This window comes from Centrocercus urophasianus, unplaced genomic scaffold (genome assembly GCF_019232065.1).
Source record: "Centrocercus urophasianus isolate 14NV4802_14NV808 unplaced genomic scaffold, USGS_Curo_1.0 seq_16, whole genome shotgun sequence".
Classification (NCBI taxonomy): Eukaryota; Metazoa; Chordata; class Aves; order Galliformes; family Phasianidae; genus Centrocercus; species Centrocercus urophasianus.
Genome location: NW_024884711.1, coordinates 9,947,561 through 9,974,454, shown reverse-complemented (window position 1 = coordinate 9,974,454; position 26,894 = coordinate 9,947,561). Strand labels below are relative to the sequence as shown.

At 38.4% G+C, this 26,894-nt stretch overlaps 1 protein-coding gene across 1 annotated transcript; it reads right to left on the bottom strand.

The window, feature by feature from the left end:
• Positions 1-3,843: 3,843 nt before the first annotated feature.
• AZI2 (5-azacytidine induced 2) lies at positions 3,844-23,893 on the bottom strand. The gene is made up of 8 exons (XM_042817584.1): positions 23,794-23,893; positions 16,489-16,718; positions 15,552-15,677; positions 15,155-15,254; positions 14,251-14,402; positions 10,911-10,972; positions 7,549-7,664; positions 3,844-4,551 (listed from the first exon to the last, which is right to left on the bottom strand). Exons 2-8 carry the CDS (start codon positions 16,711-16,713, stop codon positions 4,166-4,168), a joined length of 1,167 nt encoding a protein of 388 aa, XP_042673518.1. The 5' UTR covers positions 16,714-16,718; positions 23,794-23,893; the 3' UTR covers positions 3,844-4,165.
• Between the last annotated feature and the right edge of the window lie 3,001 nt (positions 23,894-26,894).

The window sequence follows — 26,894 nt, the reverse complement described above, 5'->3', positions numbered from 1 at the left end:
CCAACTGAGGGTAGTCAGATGTGGGTGATGAGGGAGTTGCACTACCTCTAACAAGCAGAAGCTTACAGCAAGTTTGAAGCTTACACTGTAACTACTTTTAAGTCCCACCAGTTTAAAACCATCCACCATGTGGCACTAAAGACAGTATTCTATCAGTGTCAATAACTATCAGTGTAGGTAAAAAAAAGATAAATTAAAAACATACACTTGAAACAAGTGTTCTGTCCACTTGCAGTTCAGTAACAATAAGTGCTGGTTATTTTTCATGCTTCTCCCCCACATCAAACTTCATACACAAAACCACCATCAACTACAGCATCCTCTTCCACCTTGCTGTTTTTAACACTCGATCTCTTTGATTTCAAAATGCAATGAAATGAAGCCCGTGCTGCTAAAAGGAGCAAATTGAGGGGCACCAATTTCAGTTCATGCCACAACACTTTCTAAGGACAACAGATTTTTAAGAAAAATAGTTCAAATCCTTATCAGACTTGGGAATATGCAACGCAATTCAAATGAGTTTACAATTAGTGTCAACAATATTAAATACATTTATCTACTGCCTAAAGCTCATACAACTCCAAATAGCATGCTTTTCCTCTGCAAAGAGGGGTAAAGTCTGATTCTTAAAAAAAAATTATTTTTGTAGCAGTGCTACACAAAGTAACAGGGAAACACCTCTTCTCCACCACTTTTTTTCATAGAACCTCGCTGAAGATGAGAAGAAAATGCAGGCGAGTCGGTCAGCTACTGCAGCATCTCAGTCTTCCTTTATTAGGCCACATTGTCATTAAAAATACAGGTGTCTAAGATTTCCAAAGTGTACTGCAAAGAGTTTAAGATTTAATCATATCTGCTTTACATCTCTAGTACAGCTCATACTCTATTATTTGCAATGGCTTTTGTTTTACTGTACCTCCACCACATGTCTACTATAGAGCTTGCCTTATTCCAGCTGTAGAAGTTCAACAGCACATTACAGCTCATTTGAGAATTTGCTTTTCTTTAGTATGGATATTTCATATGGGAAGAAAACCAATCTGTCGTAAACACAATAAAACTGGCAGGGATGAGATTTTAAAATTACTTAAGAGGAATCAAGCAAACATGGAAGTTTACATATGCATTATTAGAAGGTTAGTCCAGCTCATTCAAATACATATTCATCAGCTTGCCATATGCTCACATAAACATACAAGGCAACAACCACCACCTGCCCAAAAGCTGTCTTTCATTTCTGGAATCAGTGCTTTCTTAAATTAAAAATTGCCAAACCTGTGGTTTAGGTGAAGTTTCTAAGTGTTCAGTTTTCCTTCAAATGAATTTTTGTCAATTTTTGTGCTTATTTGAAGGTATTGGTCCTTATCTCAATTTTACTGCTTGATGCAACAAATGCACACTTGCACACTAAACACCAGAACCCATTTTCTACTGCTACTTCTGCATCTGATTTGCTATCACTGTGATGAAAAGCTTTTACTTCTGAAAATGGAAAAAAGTACCTTAAGCCACCAGTGACTTGAATTAAACAACAATCAAATTTTAACTCAATCAAGATGGGAAAGTTTCAGACCAACATCTTCAGACCAACAAGGTGCTTCTCAAGTAAGCTAGCTCCCAGATGACTTCAGATCTGGCACTTGCTTTCAAATGTTCACCACAGCAATGAGTGACTGCATTGGAAATACAGCCTAAAGTAAGCTCTGTAATCTCACCCTCCTCTCTCAGATGTCAGCACTTCTCAAGTTCCTCTCAGCAAACATCCCTTTCTTTACTGGCCCCTTCTCCAGCATGAGAAGCCACACTGGTAAACCAAGAGCTGGAAGTAAAGCCTGGTAATTCTTTCACATCACCCAGCAAAGCTTCATTTTTAAGTTTCGCTGTCACAGGCTGCTGGGGCACCTTTTGACACAGCAGTGGAACCCCGATAATGTATTGCAACTAGAAGTAATTAACTCCTTCAGATTTCAGCATCAAAGGGAACTCATCTCCCACAACACACCAAAGCACTCAGTGGGCTGTTTTAGTCCTGAATGGAAGAGAACTAATCTCAAATTAATTCCTTCCATACGTTTGGAATGGCCTTTATATAAAATCAAGTGTTTAAAGCCAAATAAAAAGTTTTTACTCTGAACACTAGAAGAGATTTGTAAGTTAAATCAATTTCAATCAAAAATAAATTTAGTTCAAAACCTTACACAGAATTCCTTCATTGCAGAAATCAAGAAGTGCTCATGATGGTTGCAGAATAATACACCTCTTAAAATAAAAAATCTCCATGAAGACAGGCTGGGGGAACCCCAAAAAGCAAGCTACATTGGAACTAGACACTGCGTACTTTATGCAGCCACATGAGAAATGCTTCCTGCTGCATTGTTATTACACAGGTAGTTGGTTCTATCTGCTAAAGCCGAGTGACTTGGGTTTGTTTTATGCATATTGGCTTTTGTTCTATTACTTTCGAAGAGATTGTACTCCCCTGAGTCAGATGTGTTCATTGGTCAGAATAAATTCCAGCATCTGACACCATTTCCATTAATCACAGACAAGCCACTATACGTGAGCAAGATAATAGAAAGATAAAAAAAAAAACAGTATCTGGTGAATGGGAAATGTTATTTATGTATGCTGTTCACTAATACAGTAGAAGATATCTGAAAGGCATTCTTTCAACTTTAATAGACAAACTGAAACAGGAGAAGATGGGCATCATGTGAAGCATTTATTCCACAGGGAAGAAAGTGACTGCAGTGACTGGAACCACACAGATCCTGTAGCAATTGCCTAAGCAACACCTTTACAGCCTGTCATTACAGTGGTTATGCCATAGTCATAGCTTCCCCTTGCTTTTTCAGGCAATTTTAAGTAATTTGCTACTAAACAGCTGTGGAATTATTATTTTTTCCAATCATACTGATCTTAAGTAGGACCTGTGAAGTTGAATACTTAAATCCCCACACAGATCTGTAAATAACATCTTTAGTACCACCTTCCCACTCATTACAGGTTAAAAGCTTCATGGATCTAAAATACAAAGCATTTTCCTGCAAAGTATTGAGCTGTCAAATCATTTACTAAACCTTGTTGTACTAAACTCAGATAAAGAAGCAAAAGTTTCTAAAAAAAACAAGGCATACATAGTATTTGTCCAAAAACAGTTCTTGGCCTTAAGATGAAACCCGCAAGAAAGTACTAGGACACACAGTCTACAAAGCAGCAGTCATGATCTAGTATCTTCAGTTCTCAATGGAGTACTAAGGATACCGAAACAATGATCCTATCAACATCTAGTCCAATTAAATTAAGGCTTTATTTCTTTAATATAAGGAAAATTAGTAGCTTTAACAACCACACAAATAAAAAGTCAAGGTTCTGGTGGTGTGCGAAGGAGGCACGGTAAGGATAACTGCCCCGCGAATAGGATGATTCTGTGGCAGGTAGCACTGCGTGCACAGCTCAGGCAGTTTCCCACAGCCACAACACGCAGGGGGAATTGAGCTGTTAGGAATCACTGCGTTCAGCAGTGTTACGTATGATCCTTTTTTAACTCATAATGCCCCAAACTGCGTGACCTAAACAGGATAGCCTACAAGGGATTCTTCCCTTGACACTATCTCACATAAATACATTTTAACAAAAATCTCACCTTTTTGATGAAAATCACATAAAAAAAGCATTTCTAAACCATAGGAGGAAGAAAGTTAATTGAAAGGAGAGAGGGAGATAATTCAATCTTCATTTAGTATCTTAACCTGCAAAAAAACCCAACAAAAACAAGCTCAGAGCTGTTACAGGTTGAACACCACCAAATATCTTCTTGAAAACACACAGATAGCAAACAAATACAGAATGAAATTTTGCTTTATTTCAAGAACTATTTGCTGTAATCTTTTGGAAACAGATGCCATTTGCAATCAAGGCTGTCTAAGCCCCATGCTAGATTCGTTCACATTATACCATCAGAGCTTTAACTTCAAGGAACTTGCTCCTGATTTACAGCAGAGGAAGACAGGGTTTTCTGTTTTAGAAATAGAATATTTAAAAAAAACAAAACAAAACAAAACAAAAACCACTTCAACCAATTTAAGTACCTCTTCAAAAGTTCAAGCAGTAAGGTGCCTATTCAGAATCATTCTAAAATGCCACAGTTCATTCTAAAAATTGCTTAGTTCTTGTGCAGACAGTTTTGATTACACTGATCCAGGTAATCTGCCGGACAGTTTGACAAAATCTTATTTGTTTCCCAAAACACATTCTCATTAGGTTTTGGAGGACTTGGGAATACCCAGGAATTATCTTCCAGAGAGCTCTTTCCGTAAGAATGGTGTTCCTGAAATGTTTTACCATCAACTGGAATGGGTCTCTCATCTGTCCATGCTTGTAGAATCACCCTTTCAGATGGGATCTCCGCATCTCCCGGCAGAGGCGGTGGTGCAGCATTGCAGAGTACTTTATCACTTTGTGAGAGTTTTTTATACACTACCCCAGACATCAAGTTCTGCCTTGTAATATTCTTCAACTCAAGACATTGTACTGGTGCAGAAGAGGCAACTGAAAAAGATTTTAAAAGGTTTTAAAATTACATTGGATTATTTAGAGCATTTTTCATGTACTCTAAAATGCACAACAGTATAGCAGGTATGTTAAAGCCTGGGTTTTCAACAGACAGATTTTCAAATCATCTTTTGATTTAGTAACTACTAATTAAATGTTACAAACCGAATATACTAACTTACTCAGTCAGAGTTTGCAAGATGAATCAGAGATCCTCAAATCACAATGTGTAAATATACCCAACACCAAATCCCATTCCTCACTTCAACACCAGCAGACTGAATAATTTTTTTGACAAGACTGGAATGAATGCTGCAATAGAGGACTTCCATGCACTTGGAGAAATTTACCAGATCCAGAATATTGCTTACGCAGGAGGACACTTCTTCCTACTTTACTGATTCTTTTAACAAGTTGTGTTCTCAGGCTGGCAAGAAACTGAATTCTCCCAATCCATGAAGCAGAAGGAGGAAAAACATGTTCACAGGTTCCCTGTACTCCAGTATTGTCCGACTTTTGAAAGTAAAGCCACAGACTGCAACATTCAGTCGTCTGAAGTTCCCTGTCAAGCTTTTAATTACATTAAAAAGGGAAGGATTGAAATAGGACAGTGTTTACCTGAAATGAAAGAGCTGCAACAATACACATCTGTCTGTTCAGACAGATGAAAGTGCTCAGGTCATGTTTTTGTAGTGCTACCTCAATGGAGTAGATAATCGATTCCTATAGTTGAAGAAACTCACAGAGAATTTGGAGTAGGAACTGTGATTTGTGTCTTTAGTTCTTGAAGGAACAAAAATAAGAGCCACTATCTTGGTCAAAGTATGCAACTGCAACTTGTCACTAAAAATTAAAGGATGTTACCCAACTTGCAAATGTCAGCCAAAGGCACTTGCCAACAGTAGAGACACTGTATCTGAAAGAGATGGTGATAAATTGGATTTAGCCTCTTCATCCTGCCAGGTCTAAAAGGCCATTCAAATTTCGGTAACCTTTAGAAGCTTAAGGAGAATGGAATCTACTGCAGCACATCTCAAGTACTACTACAGTACTTCATCAGTTGAAAAATGGTAGTAATCATGAATCATTTATAGACAAAGTAGGCTTTACTCTCTGAAATATTTACATTAATTTTTCAGATACTTTGGCTGTTTGAAGTAGCACAGCCATATTCAAAATTCTGTAGCATTTTAGCATTACGCTATTCCATGAGTGGAATAGTTGGAAAAACTTACTTCTGGTGCTTCCTTAGATTAGGACGAGTCAAAATTAAATATCTGCAGTGTTCAAATTAAAGAGTAGTCTCATAACTGGCAAAAAAAACAGTGATGAGAATCTTTGACAGGGAAGCAAAAACATGGCCACAATGTTTTCCTACACTGCAAGTAGATTACAGACTATACTGTAGCAGTGACCAACATACCACCTCAGGGCTGGTACCTTTGAGAAGTTCTGTGAAAATCCCTCTATGCTCTCAATTTTGGGATTCCTGAAACACTTTAACAGACACATTACTCAGCAGGGGAGAAACTTCAGTTTTTAATCTTAAATCTGCTCATGTTATACCTACTATCAGGTACTCTCCAAGGCATTGGGCAAAAATAAAGGCTGAGCTTCACATGCTCTGTAGAAAAGGCCTTCAAAAACACAGCAAAAATCTATCAGCAGAAACACATTTGTTGATGTTAGCTGTTGTTTAGTAGGAGGCAATTAGAATCTAAATGTTAACATCAAAAACACAGCAACGAACTGTTCTGCACACATTACACACCTTGAAAGTTGTCAATCAGTAATAATAAATAATATAAAGCTTCCCTCATCCCTAATATATATTCTAATAGCAGCAAGTGGTTTGCTTATGGTAAAATACCTAGCACTGCAAAGATGTTTTAAGCAAATTCTACCCCTGCTCAGCGTAAGCCGATATTTTTCTACAAATACCTGCATAAGTGTATCTACATTTATGAGCAACGCATACAAAAAAAAGTTCTCATTTCCACTAAAGTTGTCCACCTACTCTTACACACTTCTGAAAATGTTAACAATTTATCAGCCAAGTTCCAGAGAATTATCATTAAACACTGTGGACTACAGATAAGTCAGCCAGCCATTTATCTGGAGGTGACTGGAGGTGAATCCTGTCTTTGGGTCATTGAGCCCAAAGCTGTTTAGAAACAAAAAAGGGACGCTCAAGACTGTCACAAAAGTACTGTAACCAAGTTCAGTTTCTCTGACCAGCATCTTCTGTATTCTGAACACAGTAAATACCACCGCTCAAGCAAGGGAAAAACACTGAGATAATCTAGTAGACTGGTAAGTCATGCCTCACCAAATAAGAACCTTCCTGTAAAGCATCTGGCTCACAAGAAACATACGCACAAAATAGAAAAAACATCTGATAAACTGCTCACAGAAATTGTTCTCCCCTAAACTGTTCACAAGGCAGCAGAAGTAAGACAGTTCTGTACTATCAGTCAGAAAAAGCCACCTTGCACAGCAGTTTGCTAGAAAGTGCAACTTTTCAGAATGCTAACAAAATTATACAAGCATAATAGAATTTCAGTCTATTGAAGTCTAATATGCTGCCAAATTAATACTGTATCGGGAAAATGCTGAACTGGGAAAATAAGACAGCAATTGAAATATATATATTTTTAATATGAAGTAGTTGTGGTAAAAGGTCAAATACAAGTAAACTTAACACCTCAGCCTTGTGCACATAAGCAACACTTGACTGAGAAAAAAGCCACAAGGGGAACAGAATACAGTACTGAAGGAAAAACACATCAGCAACACCTTTATGTGTGAAGTTGACCAGTATAAGACAGAAGCAAAAGCAGAAAATGGCTAGGCTGGAACCATAATATAGCCTAGCTTATCAACTTCAATTGATGAGATTCTGATAAGATATGATAGCTAGCTTCTTTTTTAAATGGTACAGCTTGGATCTACGATGTGTTTTTATAAGGTCTGCTACTGCAAACACTGACTTGCCTTTCTTGGTCGCTGTTATGTTTGTTTTCAATTTTCGTAGAACCTCAGTTTGCACTTCAGTCACTAGCTGCAAATTAGACATTTCTCTCTTCAGTTCCCAATATGCTTGCTGCACACTTTCAAAACAAAAAAAAAAATAAAAAATTCAACATTAAATACTTGCCATCTCTGGAGCACTCCCATACTTACTAACATTTCCAAGGCTCATTGAATGTTAACTGTTAATTGGTTTTGCCTGATATATATTGCTTATTTTACTACAGCACCAGAATTCAAAAGGAATCAAGCACTTCTGATGATCACCATAAAGTGAACAAACTTTGTATATTATAACCTTTATAAATGCGTACATTAAATGATATATACATCACCTATTAAATGAACACTAAATTGCAGAAGTAGACTATTAACTCTGAATGGCTTTTGACAAATGACCTTACATACCATCATAGTTGTGGTTCTGGCCATGTTAAACATTGAATAAGAAATGGATATTGGGGGTTTTTACACCATTAACTTCTGTATAATGATTTCAGACTCAATAACAGAGATACAGAGAGTGCACACACACACAGATCAAACTGAAATAATCCAGCAGTGTTTCTGATTCAAGTCACCTAATTTATATAATATACTGCTTTATCAGAAAGGATAAAAATTAGAGATCAATTTCATTATCTGAATAGGAAACAATAGGAAATATTTAGCAACAATAACACTGTTCCAGTGCTGAAATTTAAAATAATTAGCTAGTAAGAAAGTGAAGATGAACAGAAATCCAGAAAATCCATCATTATACTTTAAGAAGTTTAACGAAACCTCACGTCTTTAACTGCAGAATCCTTTTGGCACTGAATGTTTAATAAGAAAAATCACATTTTAAAAAGCACCAAAAATAAGACCAAACATCAGTTATATCAAAACTGACTAATAGTTATATTTATACGTAAAATTGTGAAGTATACAACAGCACCATCTGGAAGGATTTTTCTAACGTAAGTTCAGCTCCTTTAAAGAACCTTGCAAAGGGATGACCAAGAACCTCGCTGCAGACTGATTACAAAGAACTTCTATGTGTTTGGATGTTTACCCTGTACTGCCTTCAAACACATAGTATAAACCCTGAACATCATAATTTCTCTTCCTGTATGTGCTTGTGTGTTCTGTCTACTCTACACTTTATTAGAAAGCAATACTTTTGTTGTTGTTGTTGTTCTTGCTTTTCTTTTAATACAAAGCTAGATTTTTTAATACACAGCTGAATCTAATCAAGTTGATCTTTTCTTTTTATTATTTTTATTACTAGAGTAAAAGCAAAAGAATGTATGAATTGTGCACCTCTCAGAAACATGTTTCCAATATTTTGCCAACAGTCCCCAGCCTAAAAATGGTAATAATATAATCACTTTAAAAAATTAAAAGATATTATGTAAGATTTTAGAACTACTATAATTCAGTGTACAGTAAACTAGGTTTGCAAACTGAAAATTTAAAGATGTATTAGATGGCTGCTGACAAATGTGAAATAACCACTTTCCACAATGTTAACAAACTGCAAATACCTTTTTCCCTTATAGACATTGTGATTGCTTGCTACAACAAATGTTTCACATAGGAGTTTTTTTCAGGGTTTCCTCTTCTTTTTTCTTTGCCCCGCAGATTTTCAGATGGACTTACGTATTCCAAAAGCACAACATGCTCATTATGTACATCACATTACAATAAACACTATGCTGCACATATGTGAATTCTGACAGCTGTCACCTGAATGTGACTTCTTGAAATAAATTTTCTTTGTAGGAACAAAGAGAGAACCTTGAGAATTTTACCTTGAACTAACACCTTTTTTCAGACATGTGAGACTATGAAGCTCCAGCAGAAACCACAAGAGAAAGTGAGAGTGCAAATGGCATAGTGTGTACAGTGTTATCATAATTTCACCAGAGAACATATGAAACAAATATCTACAGATACACTACAGTGTTCTTTCTCAGTGACTGATTTCCTCTCTCATCTCTTCAGTAGCCCAGTAAGCAAGATGATATTCTTCTGAACAGCCTGACATTAGGAGGGAACACTCTACCCTCTTGTGGAAAACTAGGGAAGTACATGAATAGGCATAAGTGGGTATAAGAGATGGAGGTAATATGTCATTTATTTGAGGCAGAATATCTGGAAACTTCCAGGCAGTCATTTGTTTGTTTGCATAAAGGGAATTACCACGTCCAGTTCTGGACTCCTCGGTTCCAGAAAGACAGGGAACTTCCAGAGAGAGGACCACAAAAATGGTGCGAGGCCTGGAGCATGTCCCTTATTAGGAATGGCTGAGAGACATGGGACTGTTTAGACTGGTGGAGACTGATGTGACATCTTATCTATGCTCATAAATATCTAAAAAGCAGAAGACAAGAGACTGGGGCCATGCTCTTTCCAGCAGTACAAGGGTCCAGCAGCAGAACAAGGGCCAATGGGCACAAACTGGAACACAGGAAGTTCCATACAAACAAGGAAAAACTTCCTTACTGTGAGATTGACAGAGCATTGGAACAGGCTGCCCAGAGAGGATGTGGAGACTCTTTCTGTGGAGATACTCAAAAACCAGCTGTGTAACCTATTCTAGGGAACCTGTTTTAGCAGCAGGAGTTGGGAGTCTCCAGAGGTCTCTTTCAATCCCTAAGATTCAGATTCTGTGATATATTTACTTTCCAATATGGCACACACACTGAACACAGGATAACAGAGGACACTATCATAAGCACAAATTTTCCTTATTTAAATGGCTGTAAAATAAGAACAATGCTTTCTATTACGTTAGCAATTACCAGGAAAGCTGCCATTTCTTTTTGTGTAGCTCACATAATGGCACCTCAGTTAAAAAAATCCTTTAACATGGCTCCTAATAGAAATATACATTCCAGTACTAAGCAAGAAATTTAAAGCCACCACACAAGCAAACACAGAAACTTCCTCATACAGAGAATGAAGAAATTCTTGAAAAATGAAATGAGACTCGGAAAATAATCTATCAACTCCTCAACTGAACAAATCATTAAAAAGTTGAGTTTTAAATCCGAGAGAGTTTCATCTCCCTCAAGAGAAATTTTCATTTCACAAGAGTCTGAAGATGTAAATATTTTCATCATTCTAGACTTCATAGACAACATTCACTCTTCACAGGCAGTGAGGGGGAAAAAAAAAAAAAAAAGACAATGGTTTTTCGAAACGAGTATTGCCTGGACTTTAAATTAGATTATATTGTTTGAATTAACACATTTGAAGAGGCTGTAAGGCTATCTACTCACTCATTTAACTGTCTCTCAGTAAACTAAATATGAAACATGAAAGCCACTTCATTTTCATACCTCTGAACAGCTTGCCTTTGAAGAATGTCTCCATTTAATGGATTTTCATCTTGGTCCTGGTCCTGCATAACAGAATGAAGAAAGGAAAGAAAATTAACAGATGAGCTCAAATCTATTGGAAAATACTGCAATAAATCTACAAGTTAGCTAATATTAAACATCACAAGTAGTTTTCATTTGTGTTGGCTACAGCAATTGTCAAAGCAAGCATAAAGAGTTTTACTAAGAATTTCCACTTAAAATGCCTAAACAATCTAGCTATGTGACAGCATTCCTCATTCATGACTGCATGAATTCATTAATAAAACAGCAAAGGTAATCTTACAACACGCTGATTCTATATGACTAGACAAAAAGCTTCAAATCAGCTACCACTATACTTTCAGTATTTACTGTTACAGCTGAGTCCTTGGATTTGTGCTTTGAAGAGAAAGACTTGACAAAAAAACTTGATTTCCACAGAGTCTGCTGTATAGATATGAGAACAGTTATTAGTTTTCTTTCCTTGCATTCATATAAAAAGACCTTGAAATCAGAGCAAACTCTTTCAGTGTAGATTTAGTTCCACACATTACTTTTACCATAAAACACAGTTTATCCCTCAAGTCTGAGACTGCTTAAAATTACAACACAAATTCACGGTCCTGGTGTCCAGGAGTCACTGACTGAGCAAGGGCAGCTGATGATCTCCAGGGGTCCTGCCCAGCCTTACCACTGCTTTGATCTGCGATACAAGCAGCCTCGTGGAAGTTAACAGGAGTGTTTAACAAATCAAACATGCGTCTTGCTTCACCAGTTATGCTTCTATTAGATCCTCATCTGAGATGAGTTCTCACTCAAACCCCTTTTCTTCACATTCCCTTTCTACTATTCCTTCTAGCCAAAGCTGTAATGAATCTGGCACCAGTTACTGTGGTTTTATGACGGTCCATTAAAACTTCAAGAAACTCATCAATATAACATACAACGCATTGCATCAACCACAATGCAAAACCTGAGTGAGAATATTTACATAGAAAAAACATAGGAAGTATATCTACTTTGAAAAGAAAGCATCTGAAAATGCTAATGAATTAAAACACTAAAAAGGAAAGTAGCACCTCACTTTGAAAAAAATGCTGACCTGTGATTACCATTATATTTCTGTATTTCCCCTGAGAATTTCCCCTCTCCCTGCTTCTAAAGACTTTCTTACTGCTCATTAGAGATTCTATTCCAAAAACTCAGTTTTTGATAACTATATTACTACATTTATACTATGTTACCTACATTTGAAAACGTTTTTGGTTTCTATATTAAGTAGTTAAAAGGATTGAGTAGAAATGATATTAAAAGAGAGAGATTTTTCCTTCTGTTTATTCTCTAAAACAAAAGCTGCTAGCATAAGCATTATTTCAGAGTTATGTCTAGTATTCCTCACAAATGCTGTTTTACTCTGTTCATTCCAGGAACATTAATTCTTACACTGAAATCTACAATCTTCATTTCTATAAAACTACCTGAGGACATTAAAAGTGCACAGAAATTTAAGTACACCTTCTGAACTTACAAGTTACTGAAAAATATCTAAAATAATGCCAGATTTAGGTGAAAACAACCAACAGCAATGAAGATTAACAGAATACCTTGCATACCTTCCACATAATGTTTTACCCCCACCTAGTGGAACAAACAGACTAGAACTGAGACAACTGGTGTATGTATGCATCTGTGTAAGCTGCTGATGGCAGCAGATCTTTAGAGACTTGTTCTGATGAGAATCCAGTGCTCCAACTATACATGCTTTGAGGGCAGCAAGGGAGAAGGACATTAATTGAATCTAGCTATGCCTCGTCTTTGAATACCCAGAAGTTGGGGTGCATCTTCTTAGTTTCATCAAAAAGGAATCTAATTCCCATACTCCAGGCTGCTCCACAATGCAAGGCACAGAAGGCAGTGATGATTAGGAGATTTGCTTCAGAAGTAAATTTCTGTAGTAATGTACATGTGCCCATGAGAAAAAGAGCTAAAGAAACATTTCCACATTAAAACAAATCCTATTGGAAAGCAGGATAATGGCCATGCAAGGATTGATTCTGCTTCTAAGTCCCATGTACCGTGAACATGACTCAAAAATACCATGTGAAACAAAATTTCGTATAAGCCAGCCTCTTGAAACAATCACATTTAACTCCTTTAAATCTATTGTATACGTTCATTGTGACTGCAGAGTCCTAGAGACTGCCACTATAAAACGTAAAGTATTAAGTATGCACCAGTTTTAGTGTTTTTGAATTATTTTCTTTACTGTATTTTATTACTGTTAGGGTAACTCAGTGTTTCTTTTTTGAGGTCCTAACCACATCTACATGATGCAGTGATTTCCTCACAACGGCTACCTGCCCATAAAACAGGGGAGAAGAACATCAAAGAGGCAGTGGCAAAATTCTGAAAACCTGTATTTTATTTCAAGTCCTGATGGAAAATGTACTGGTAAAAAAATTTATTTTGCCATTTTCTCCAAACAATCCCTCTTCCACAACCATTCCCCTCCTCTCCTTTTTACTGTAGTCCTTTTTACTGTTCATAAGACAAACAGGAGTGAACAAGAGAGGGAAAGAGCAGACACTGATGCTTATCTTCAACTGTATTTGCTATTTGCCTTTTCTGTCTCAGATCTTTCCTTAATTTTCTTATGCAAACTATCAACTCCACCCCATTAGTTCCTGCTTTATCATCTTAAATTCATCCTATCTTAGGCTTAACAAATCTTTGCCTCCATGTCTGAATGAGTTCTTAGGTATAAGACAAAGCAACTGAACAGTTTTACTGGTTCTCTCACTTTTCAGCTACTTGCACAACCAGTTCCATTCTTACTTTAGATTTACTTTATTTTTTATTTACTTTATTTTTTAGATTTAGTACTTTAGATTTTCAAGTTCTTTCAATTCTTAATTTTCTTCAGGCACTATGACAGTCTCCTCTAGCCTCAGACGTTCAGATCCTATTGTGCCCTCTATTTCACCACTCCTATGGACAATTCAAGGTAAGACCTCCAGCTACCAAATCCAGGTCTCACCTGTAACCTCATCCAGGGCAATCAACTTACAGCGTCAGCTTTGTCCCCTGTAACTGTGAAAGACTGGGCTCAATTACCCTTGAAGATATGCCAGACCTAAAAGATTATTCAGCAAGCTGAGACTTCCTCATGCAGACAAAGCCTTAAATTATTTCATGTGCTAGGGATGAGATTCTTTTCTTCTATTTATTTACCTTTTATTTTGCTTGAAAAGGGTTTTCAAAGTAATGCTGTAATGAAATCAAAACTATTCATACAAAAAATATTTAAAAATGGAAGTACCTTCTGTTTATATTTCTCCAATTCCTTTCTGAGACTATTGCACTCTTGCTTGAGGTTCTCTAGATCCTGTTCCAGACTGTGCACTTTCAGGTCACTGTTCAGCTTCTCTATTTCCCAGCTGGTCTGAGTACAACAATTCAGACTTTTCATAACTGAAAAAAAAAAAAAAGAAAAAAAAGACAAAATTAGATTTTAGTCCCAGTTAAAGAACTCCCATAAACATACTGGTTTCACCTCAACCAGTCCATACCTTGTGTGACAGCCTAATCCTGGCAAATATAAAGATCAGTTAACGACAAAAATATATGGTATATACCAACTTACACACTTCTTCCAATGCTTTGAAAACATGAGCCTCTTCTCCTCCTGTTTATACTGTTGCATAATTTACCCATGTTTTTTTTCCCAAGTTTGCATCTCAAGAAATTCCGAATAGAAAAAACAAAAGATGCAATCAAAAGAAAAGGAGAGTGTAGAAGTTAGATAAGTCTTCATTAGACAGAAATAATATCAGGTAGTTACTGTTAAGAAGCAAGCTAGCAAGATCCTAGCATCTCACCAGTCTTAGATGGCTAGTTAGAGAAGGCAGAACAACAGAAAGAAAATCCCCAGTGTTCAACTGCATAAAATCATGCAGTGGAAGTAGCACATCACATGCTTGGAAAATAATGCAATTTAAGCACTGTAATATTGGCCAAAATAGCCTCAGGTCTTTACCATGGAGCCCCTTGTCTCCCCATAATTTAACACGCATGTCATCATTTATAAGACAACACAAACTCAAAGTACAGTATTTCACCTTCTTTACCTAACCACTATAGAGAATTAAAATTCTTAATGCCCTTAGTTTGTAATATAATCACTAAAAATAGTCAGCATATACCAAGACAGAGTAACTGAGTACCTTGCTGTGTTTCCACTTCAGTTTTTAGTTGTAAGAGCTCTACTTCTTTGGACTGCAACTGTTCATTTAAGTTTTTCAAGGATTCTGCAGTTTCTTTCATCTATTTTCAGAAAAGAAAACATAGAGAAAGTTTTCTTCTATCATGTCTGACAATTCAACTTTTTTTTTTCTAGATACCAAATAAATACTGCTTTGATTTTTTTTGTCTAGCCCTGTATGAAAATAAAGATACTTAAGAGTATTAATTCTCCAACATACAGCATCACCAAGTATACACCTGAAAGAGTGATAAAACTACTACCTCAGATAATCAGCAGATAAAAATTCATTCCACAGATAACATCTACAAACTATGTTGTATTCACCTGTGTTTAGATCCTTACTTAAAAAGACATACCACTTTATCCAGTTTGCTTTTCAGATTATCTCTGTCAATGCAGGCCTCTCGGTAGGCTTGGTACGCCCTGTTGACTTGCTCACGTCCAACTGAACTGCATTCCTCCTCCAGACGAGAGCCAAGCAACTGCAAGTTTAAGATGAGATGAGAAATAAAAGTTTTTATTATTAGACATTAAAAAAAACCCAGAAAACCCCAAAATTCAGTAATTGCATTTTTTTTAAGATTAGAAATTACTAGAATAACTTGATATGGATGATTTTTACTTATTTATTTTTCTAATGTGAAAGCACACCAAAAGCCATCCATGAACTCTGGTATCTTGAGCCATACATAGTGCCTGCTAGCTCACTGCTGTGTACTGAAAGCACTCCACAAGTCACCATTACTGATACTGACAATTCCTTAACCATATTTTTTCCAAGTTCAAATCACACCTGCTTGTGTAGAAGGCTCTTGTTTTGACTATCACACTATCATTTTGTTTCTCCTGCGCATATGTTATAAAAGTATCCAGGCATTTGAAAGCATTCAATATAACTGCCACAGATGTTCATGAAGGATTCATAAATATTTCCTTAAAAATTAAGAGCTTTATGAGACAAACACAAAACCAAAACCTTGAGTATTTCCTCTTCTAGGTCTTAATTTAAAGAAAGAATGAGAAACCAAATCATAAGAATAGCGCATCTCTGCCCTTCACTTTTGTACTGGCCCTCAAAAGTACACTTACTACTCATTTTGCCCTTTACTCATTTTTCCCTGCCCCCTGAAAAAGTATTTCCAAATATAGGCATTCATATAGAATATGTACCTTACCAAACCTTCTGACTTTCTGTACCCTTTGAAATTTGAAACTCAGAAAGGTTAACCAAGGTTAACCAAGGTTAAAGCCCATTTGTTTCTGGGTAAAGACAGTAATTGCCTTTCTTCTTACCTTCTCTTCTAAAATTCTCACTCTTTTCTTCAGAAAGGAATTCTCCTTCTCTGTCTCCTTTAGCCGCTTCTTGATATCTTCATATGCGGTGACAAGTGCGAAGTGTGAAGCAACAGACTCATCCCCACTGTAAGCTGAAACAGGAATCTCCCCATCTCTCTTATGACTGTTGTCTGCTTTTTCATGATTCAAAATACAGATGTCATCCTCCACCAACTCCTCCATGACACCTGTTTAAAAAGACGGATGTGAGTAAAATTTTCACTGAGACAAATTCATCTCGAGTCTCACCTCAATCCTACAGAAAATCTTGAGACCCATTTTATATCTTAAAATAATTTTAGAAAAAAATCTTTCACTGTTACTTTATACAAATATTTTGAGCATTCATCAGATTTACGACCTTCTCATTTTTATTAAAATGTAACATCATCCATTAAACTTTGTTAACAAATATAAAAAAAAAGCAATGTCTCACCAGAGCTTTTGCACGCTAGTATTGAGCTACAGTATAAGGTTACAGTTATAGGAAATCAATTACGCTTCTTGGGAACAGGCACACCAAAAGGAGGGTATCAAGTTAGATCTGTTCTTGAATGCAAGTCTTCATTCTCCTCCCAAGTTTTATAATACAACTGCAATGTGTGAATTAAAGCATACATAGTGGCATGATTTATCTCAACATTTGTGTAAAAAAAACTGGCAGCCATCACTAGGCAAACCCACCTGGATGACAAATACTAAATAATCATTACACTGAGCTTTCGTTACACATACTGTGCTATCTTAGACTCCAGGCTTTAAGGCAGAAGTCCCAACAGCATTTCCCTTAATGGTACTCGTTATCATAAACAAGTTCAAAGCCACTCAATACACTCAATACTGATTTGGTTACCAAGATTCCTTGCCTTTACGTGCCATATTAATGGACACCATACAGTATTTGAGCGCATTTCCCCCAACCCTTAAGCAAATTAAGGATGCTAATAGCATCAAAAGTAACTTCCTTCGCTCTCCCAAACATATCCTTTGGTTCCTGATTACATAGCAAGCTAACATAAATGATGGAATGAAAGAAATGAACATAATGAAACCAGCTGGTTTATTCTAAAAGAGCAAGCCTTCCAAATAAGTCATCAACTCAGCATATACAAATATTTTATAAATCCAAGCATGCCTTTCAACAGTGCCCACCAGAAGAACCAGTTACACTGATCTTCACTTAAGAGATCTCATTTAGCTTACAGTATTACTGAACGCTAGACTTCTAATACTCCTCTCTAAACTGGTGCAGGAAGCTATTTGCAGTACAGATAATCAACCCCCACAGCAATCAAAGGGGTTTAAAACACATGCTCTTCTACAACAGTGCATAAGTTTAACATTTCAGAAAGAGCTGCTACAGACATTTTTGACTGCTCTTATGACATGCTAAGAGAAAACAAAGCCTCCACCATACAGAAGTTCCCCTATGAGACTGGGAAAGACAATTTCTTCCATCTTCTCAGAGATCAGACAACGCGTAAATTTGAGGGGAGAGAGGCAGCACACACTGCACATGCTTAAATGCATGAAGTCGAATATTCAGAAGGAACAGTGGGATTTTTAGACCATTAACTTCAATTAATAAACAGGCTTTATCACAAAACACGCTTCTTTGGACTGGAAGTTCAACAGCTGCAGTCAAGAATGGAAACTCACCAGATATTCACAATGTACTTTCAACAGAAACAGTGAAAAATGAAAGTATCCATAATATCCACACTTCGTATCTTACTGCTACAGTGACAAAAAAGTGCAGTTGTTCCAGCTTTACAAAGCATACAATGAAGTCAGCACTGCAGTCATGCCAACAACATGAAGACATGAAAGAAGTTGCAGTAGGAACTTATAACAGCACTGCTAAACGTATCTAAATAAATTATCAAAGCCTAATTATAAAACAAACTAAGAAAAGTGCATTTCTGAAAAAACAAAAAACCCACACAAAAGAAATCCCAAAGTTATTTCTCCTGTGTCTGCTAAGCTCGTATTCAAAGGACAACAAGATACAAGCTCATACAAGAATAAACCTGGCTATTAAACAGTAAGATGAGTAGTTCTGTAAAGGTCACTGTGAAACTCTTCACACAACTTTGCTGTGCTGTCACAGGGAAAGAAGAAAATTGGAGAAAAAGTTCTCTTAGCGTTTAATCAGTGGAGAGAAATCCTTAAAAACAAAACTTAATACAAATGGGATTATGTATGTAGGAAATCCCTCTCCTTAGCCTTTCGTTCTGTTGTTTAAATATAGGAATCAAAATTTGGTTTCCCCGCTATTATACTACATTATTTACAAAATATGAACTGCAGGAGGGTAACAGAAGAGTCTCTGACACACTACATGTCATTAGGTTATTCCACAAGTGAGGGCTCCCCACATCTGCAGGGCAGAGCAGCTCGCTGAGTGGCAGCACAGACCTCTGCCTTTTATTCTGTTTGGTTTCTCCAGCCCAAAGCTACACATGTATGCACTGCTGCAAATGCCACACAGCTGTCACCCCAAAGCACTTGAGTGAATTTGGAGCTGTCTGGAATTCCAGTGCATGAGATAATCTGCAGTATGGTAAACAATAAACACAGGAGATTTCCCACTAAAATATTTAAAGTAATATGCAATATCAAGCTATTAATGTTTACTATTAGAATTCATGTCCATCTCTGCCTACTTAAAGGAACTTTACAATCCCAATTACAGCTTCAGGATTTAACATGTTCAATATTTTGAGAATAAGAACCTTTTCCCATTTCTTATTAATAACAGGCAGAATTGCAGCTCTTCTCTTTGTAGAGCTTTACAAATATTAGTCATCAACACCATGGGAGGCAGTTAAATATAAAACATGTTTTATATATGAAGAACACCATTTAAATGAATTTCAGGATGCAAAGGCTCTAATAGCAAGCAGAGCACTGCATGGACTCTGTAGTTCGAAACCCCAACCTCATACTTGGAACTGGAGGAGAAACAGTAAAAGCAGGATTACATGAAATTCTTCCTAGTTTCAATAGATTCCCATTTTGTGCTTTGAAGAAAAACAGAATGGTTTCCAAACTATCTCCAAATGTCAAATGAAAGAAAACTAAAGATGGTATTTTCCTGATGTCTTTTCCTAGGCCACTGGGAGTCTGAACTGTTCTACTCCATCTACCTCTCAGACTTGAGGAGTTTGGCTGCACAATGGCATTAGGAACAGACTCCAGACTTTGTACTGTATATATACATACTACAGTATAGACTATACTGCTGTACTGGTTTACCCTGCCTCATATAGAAGGGTGTGTTTGTGCACATAGGCATAAAAAATAGAACACTTAATTCAACAGATATATTTGATCCACAGAAACCCTGAACGAGTGTGTTGCAGCCCCTACTTTAATTTCAGGAAGATTAGTAATGTTTTTCTTTTTGAAAGAATTTCCAGCAAAAAGAACTGCAGAATTCCCGCAGTTAGCACCAAAACTCGACACAGTACGTGATATGCTTAAACAAGCAAGACTTCCACTCCCCTGAGCATAGAATCACAGAACACTCGGAGTTGGAGGGGACCCAAGGGGATCATGAAGTCCAACTTCTGACTCCACAAAGGGTCACCCAAAGTGATCAACATTCTGCAGGAAAATGGCACGTAAGGACAAAATGAAATGTTTTAATCCTCTTCTGAAGTTTCATTTTCAGAAGAAAACCCTATGAAACCACTTCCAAGGCTTCCTGAAACAGTAGCTGTCAAGAGTGGACATTCATAATCTAGTAACAGTCTACTAATGCTAACGTATCATAACAGGGAAGGAAGACAAAATAATGAAAACTCAATAATGAAAATGAGCAAGAATCAATTTGCTCTTGCAGAATGTTAACTATGAAAATACATTAAGTATAGGTCATAATAAAAACACCAAAAATAAGAAAAGTAAGGACAATCACAATAATAACGCATCAAATAGGGCTAAAATAAATGGAAATATAAGTGTGGTGTATTCACAGTACTAATTAAGTGGATTAGCTTTCTCTCTGTAACAGAGGAGGAAATGAATGCAGTATAAATCACAGAATGGCTTGGGTCAAAGGGACCTTAAATCTCACTCAGTTCCAACTCCCTTCCATAGGCAGAGCTGCCAACCCATCAGATCAGGCATCCATCATTTCACATGAGAGCTCAAGTTCTCTGCAATTTCAGTCCTGAATAGTCTGCTCTGCAGAAACAGGGGTTTTTTTTGTTTTTTTTTTTTTGTTTTTTGTTTTTTTTTTTTTGTTTGTTTTTTTTTTAAACAGACATTTGCTTCAATTTTAAAACAAAACCTTTGCATATACATGTCCCAGTAGCTGCTAGCTTTGGACACTGCTTATCCTTCTGTATGGGCAAAGTCCACAGCCCTCCACGAGAATTCATGCTGACAAGGACTCAGCTCTGCAGTTTCAGCACACTCAATGCTCTTCACAACCACGTCAGCTAAGTGAGACCTCCCAATTACTTTCACTTTGCTGCCTTCAGGAAATGCAGTTATCGTCTGTACACTCTCAAACCAGATCACTGTAGTTTGCCTGTCATGAAATCTGCCTGAGCTCGAGCATACACCCAGATTTCCTCAGGAACAACAAGAAATTTTTTCAAATCTCAAGTTTTCCACAATAAACAGTCATCTACTCTCACAAGAGCAAGAGAAATAACAAAAAGCCTATTTCATAACAACAGCACTCACTCCATAAATTTTACTTTCTCTTAGTCATAGAATCCATAGAGTTGGAAGGGCCTCAGAAGGTCATCTAGCCCAATTCCCCTGCAATGAACAGGGACACGCACAGGTAGATCAGGTTGCCCAGGGTCTGATCCAGCCTCACTTTGAAAGTCTCCAGGGACGGGGCATCAACCGCATCACTGGGCAACCTCTTTCAGTGTCTCATCACTCTCACTGAAAAGAGATTTTTCCTTATATTTACCCTAAATCTATCTACCCTCTTTGAGCTTGAAGCCACTTCCCTTGTTCCATCACCGCATATCTTACTAAAGATCCCGTCCCCTTCTTTCTTACAGCCCTTCTTTAGATGCTGCAAGGCCGCTCTCAGGTCACCTCACAGCCTTCTCTTCTCCAGGCTGAACAGCCCCAGCTCTCTCAGCCTGTCCTCGTAATGGAGGTGTTCCATTCTGTGGATCACTTCTGTGGCCCTACTCTGGATGCACTCCAACAGGTCCACACCTCTCCTGTACTGAAGACTCCACATCTGGATGCAATATAGTTTTCATCTGGCATTATCTTCACTGCTAATTTGCAGGTGCTATACACCCTCACCATAACGTATTCAGTTCACCTTTTCATGAACACCATCCCTCCCCATTTTCCCTGTCAACTATCAGAAAAGGAAAAGAAAATGGAGTTGTATTCTAATATTATCGTCTGACATTTGAGGCCATTCCATCATATAATCCTGTCTATTAAACAATCAGATTAATCTTGAAATTCATCAGAAGCAACAGCGCCAGAGGAGTACCAGAAAGGGCAATGTGCGTTTTGGCTGCTGAACTTTTCTAGCACCAAACACAGTACATTCAGAGGTTACTGAGAGAATTGTATGTTCTCACACTAACATTATCTATTGTTTTAATAGACATTTTTTGGTGTTCCTTCCTTCCCATTTAAAAATGTTTATAGGAAAGAAACACACCAACATCTTGGTAAACTAAGAAGGTTGCTTTTTTTTGGTTGTTGTTTGGTCGATTTGCTTTTGCTTTCCAAAACTGTCACCTTTGGTAAAGCATGAGCACTAGCGCCCAATCGTAAGTTTCCTCCTGCTCAATTGAACTGTCAGATAAATTCATACTCTGTAAGTTCACACATTCAGAGATAAGATATTGTGAAAGCCTTGTGTAACTGCACTAACTAAACCAGAAACACCCCACCTGCTGCAGCAATAAAAAGGAGAGTTCAACTGAATTGCACTGACAGCCCTTGGTCATCCTGTAATTCACTAACATTTTCAGGTTTATGTTTCATTACGTTTACCTTGAACAACCATGATCATCTGAATACAGTTTGCTAACAGGAAGTTGTAAGTGGATGACTTTCAACATTCAAGTTACTTATACTTCCCTTCCCAAACATCATTTTTTCTTCCATGAATGTGTTGTCACATCTTATCATCACCAACTATTTTCTATAGTAAGAATGACATGTGACTATTAATGGCCTAGCACTGCCTTCAGATGATGAAAGCAGTCATCCCACTCTGCTCTGTGCAGTCTCATCTGAAGCACTGGTTACTGGTTTGGTCATCACAACATACAAAAGACAAAACTATTGGACATCATCTCAGGAGCTAAATGTAGTACTAGTAGATTTGTTCTGATTTCTCTGAAAAAAAATTGTAGCATACACATACCAATAACTGGCATTGCTAGCAGTAGTAGCACACCAATATCCAGGAAATTAAATGTTTCTCTTAGTCCACAGAAATCTCTGTCTCAGGGGAGCAGCTGACCTCCAAAGCTCAGAGAAGACTGCTATAACATTCTGTCCTCACTCTGCCTTTTCCAGAATTGGCTCCTTGTATGCTGATGTCACTGCACACACACAGTGTGGGACAGAAAAGGAAACAAGTGTTCTCCAAGAAATGCCAAAGCTCTGCTCACTGGACAGCTTTCATCCTGACCTGCTCACCACACCCACAGGCTGCTGGAATCACAGAAGCATAGAATGGCTTGTGCTGGAAGGGACCTCAAGGACCTCAAAGATCCAAGTCCTTTGGCCCAGGCAGGGCTGCTGAGCTGTAGATCAAGCACTTCACTTGGTCACGGCCCCTTCAGGCCTGGCGTGGAAAAGTGACTTGTTTAAGAAGGTTAATCTCCCTGCCAGGTGAAGCATGAGGAATTTAAGCTGTAATTTCTCCACAGTTGACAGTGTTATGTGCTGCTACACCATTACACTCAGTACGAACAAAGCCACAGAACGGCTGGGGTTGGAAGGGACCTTAAAGCCGATCCAGCCCCAACCCCCATCCCGCGTGCAGGGACGTCCCATCACACGAGGCTGCCCAGGGCCCCGCGCAACCCATCGTCACAACAACCCACCCGGCTTTGCAGACAGCTGTCTGACAAGCTTTAACGCCGACCCGAGGCCGACTCCCACCTCCCTGTGGCTCCGGGCAGCCCAGTCTGGTGGTTGGCGACCCTGCATATAGCAAGGGGTTGAAACTGGATGACCATCGTCGTCCTTTCCAACCCAGGCGATTCTATGCTTCCCCCCGAGGAGCCCTTCCTCCCAAGCACCAACCTCTCCGGTCCCCGCTCGGGCAAGCCAGGCGGTCAGCAGCGGCCGCTCAGCTCGGCGGAGGGGCAGCGCGGGCCGTCGCGCTCTCCGCTCGGGTTCCCTCGTTCTCCCATCGCTTTCGCTCGCCGGCCCGGCCCGGCCGCAATGCCGGCCTCCGCCACCGCGGGGAAGTCCCGGAGCGCGACCAGGAAGTCAACACACGCGTCACGTGACGCGGGAGCCGGCCCCGGAAGCAGACGGGCTGGAGGTGTGCGGGAGGACCGCGAAGCCCGGCCCGCAGCTGGGGCGCGGAGCGCGCCGGAAAGGGCGCTGCCGGGCCGCCGGTGCGGTGCGTCTGGTGGTTTGGTTTCTTATGCTTGACAGCAAGTCGGCGGGAATGTTGGCGTGAAAGAAATGAACGTGATGGAGCTAGCTGGTGTTGAAGGGAAAAGTGATTTCAACAGAGAGCAGAGCTTTGCACGACAGACACAGACCTCTGTGGGAAAAAAGCCACACCCACAACTACTGCCTCTGTGTGTATTTGCTCTTTAAATGCCTAGATGTCCTTATTAGACTAGGATATTTGCTAGTATTCTTCTTAGTATGCTTAGCAATACTAAGAAGCAAAGAAATCAGCAGTCTGGGAACTCTGTGGGTCACATTTATCTTCCTGTTCCTAGCAGTCAAAAAGGTACACAGACCGCAGCTTTATGAAGACCTGCGTAGTGCAGATAAAGATGAATAATGGTGCTGTTATCACATTCGATTCAGTTTGCTCCAAACCAGTTAGGCAGTGTGATAAAAGCTGTGACAGCCTGTTTGTATTAAATAGACAGCAATGGAGTCACAACACTAAGTCTAAATACACACCAAAATGGAAATCCTTTTGATAGCTATCTTCAGAAAGTAAACAAATGCTTCATCTAGAACAGTGTGACCTACTCACCTATAGTAATCCCAGTGACTCATTTAAAATCAACCAATTCAGAAGAGGCTGTAGGGCCTTCAGAACTAGCTGACACAGAACCAACTTAGAATCAAACTAATGACACATTTAGAATAGTCCAACATAGAACCAACCAGCCGACTCATTTAGAACCAACTGATATAGAACTCTCCCGGGACAGACTTGGAACCATCTGTTGGAGGCATTTTGAACTGACCAACCCAGAACTGAATGACTGACTGATTTAGAACTGTCTGATTTAAAATCTTCTGATTCACTCAGAACTGGCATCCTGATCTAGAAGCAACTGACTGACTCACGTAGAGCTGCCAAGCTCATACAAAACCTTCCATTCAATTCACTAAGAGCTGCTGGACAACCATCAGTCCAATTTAGAACTATTTGTCCAACACCGTCCATTTGACTTGTAACAGACCATCTCACCCAGACCCCACCGTCTGACTGCAATGGACCACTCAACCAATTCAGATCCAACTAACTCAGAACCAACTGACTGAGAAGAATCTATCCAACAGACTTTGATCAGACTCACTTAGACTGACTCATAGAATCCTCTTACTCATACAGAGCAGTCCTATAAACTCCCTAAATGCTGTCTGACACAATCATTCATCTGATCCAGAGCGATTGATCTAACTGACGGACTTAAAACTGACCGACCGACTCAGAATCCACACAGAACGATCATACTTTCTCAGGTCTTGTTGCAAGAGGACTTCATTGTTACCACTGAAAAGAAACAGCCTAGACCACAGCTGAGAACTGTCTTGATAGAAGGGGTATTCAAAGATTATCTAGTCTGAAGTCATGGTCCCTTCAATGCTAACCAAAAGTTAAAGCAGTCTGTGCCTCTATTGCACAGCTTTGTGCCCTTCCCCTATTCTATGTTCCTAGGAAGAGGATCCCAGCACCTCCCTCTCTACTTCCCCTCCTCATGGAGTTGCAGAGAACAGTGAGGTCATCCCTCAGCATCTTCTGCACCAGAGTGGGTAACGTGAGTGTCCTCAGCCTCACCACATAGGACATGCCTTCCAGCCCTGTTGCCAGCTTTGCTGCCCAACTCTGGATACAATCAAGGACCTTAATATCCTGTGCAAGAACTGCACACAATGTTTAAGATGAAGCCGAATCAGTGCTAAATAGAGAGGGAGAATCACTTCTTCTGACTGCATCAAGACTAGTAAATTCTCAAACAGATAAAATTATTTTTATTTTTTTCATGAGAAAGCACTAATCAACAATAAAATACAGTTGTTTACTATAAACTAAGTTAAACTAAATCATGACAGATTTTCCTTTAGGAAAAAGATAAATAGAAGATTAAGAAATGTTAAGGACATAGAAGACAACTAAACTGCAACACTGATGCATTAGAAATGTTTGCCTGGAACAGCTTATTCCCTGAACCCTATTAAATTCCCTTGACTATTCCTACTAATGTAGGATTTAAATAACATACAATTAGAGTGCTGCAGAATGTTTTTCTTTATAATTATAATAAAATAAGCTTGCTATAAAAATCAGCATGCTCATAAAAACATTTAGATTCACTTCTGCTAATGTAAAAGATGCTTTAAGCTTTGTATCTATTGATTCAGTTTAGCTTAGCCTCCAAAATAAATCTTATTCTTCATTCAGTGCAAATCCTTGCAAATACAAAAATAAGCTTCAGCCACTCTCCTCAGATGCTTCCCTGCACTTGATATCATACAGATGTCAAGTATAAAGATCATAGAACATGTTGTTCACAAAGGCAGTGCCTTAGCAGACTTTCTGTTGTCTTTGCAATCCTTCTGTGTCACCACAGTAGGACAGAAGGGTGTATTACAATATGCAGAAGAAAGAACATTAATATATGAAATTAAATCTTTGCTATGTATTTCTCTTAACTGTTGTTAAAGTGTTTGTAGCTTTTAAATACAAAGGGCATTTGTTGAGTTTTACTTATGGGTTTACTCTTCTGCATTAAGTGTAATAAACTCCTTTACAAGAGTCACTCATTTCTTTTTCAAGATAAATTACTGAAACTGAAGACTGAACAGTTTCCAACAATATGGCATGGTTTTTACTGAAACAGCCATTGCAGTGAAGCTATTTCTACAATATTTTCATTAACTCATCAAATGTGAGCCTACTCAACTTCATTTGCTATGAGTTC

What these genes read in the sequence shown, in the direction of transcription:
- AZI2 (XM_042817584.1), bottom strand. Translation starts at nt 16,713, where the DNA reads ATGGAGGAGTTGGTGGAGGATGACATCTGTATTTTGAATCATGAAAAA. An exon ending in AAAGCAAACTGGATAAAGTG is followed by an intron (nt 15,255 to 15,551) that starts GTATGTCTTTTT and finishes TTCTGAAAATAG; the next exon opens with ATGAAAGAAACTGCAGAATC. An exon ending in CAAAGGCAAGCTGTTCAGAG is followed by an intron (nt 7,665 to 10,910) that starts GTATGAAAATGA and finishes TTGTTTTGAAAG; the next exon opens with TGTGCAGCAAGCATATTGGG.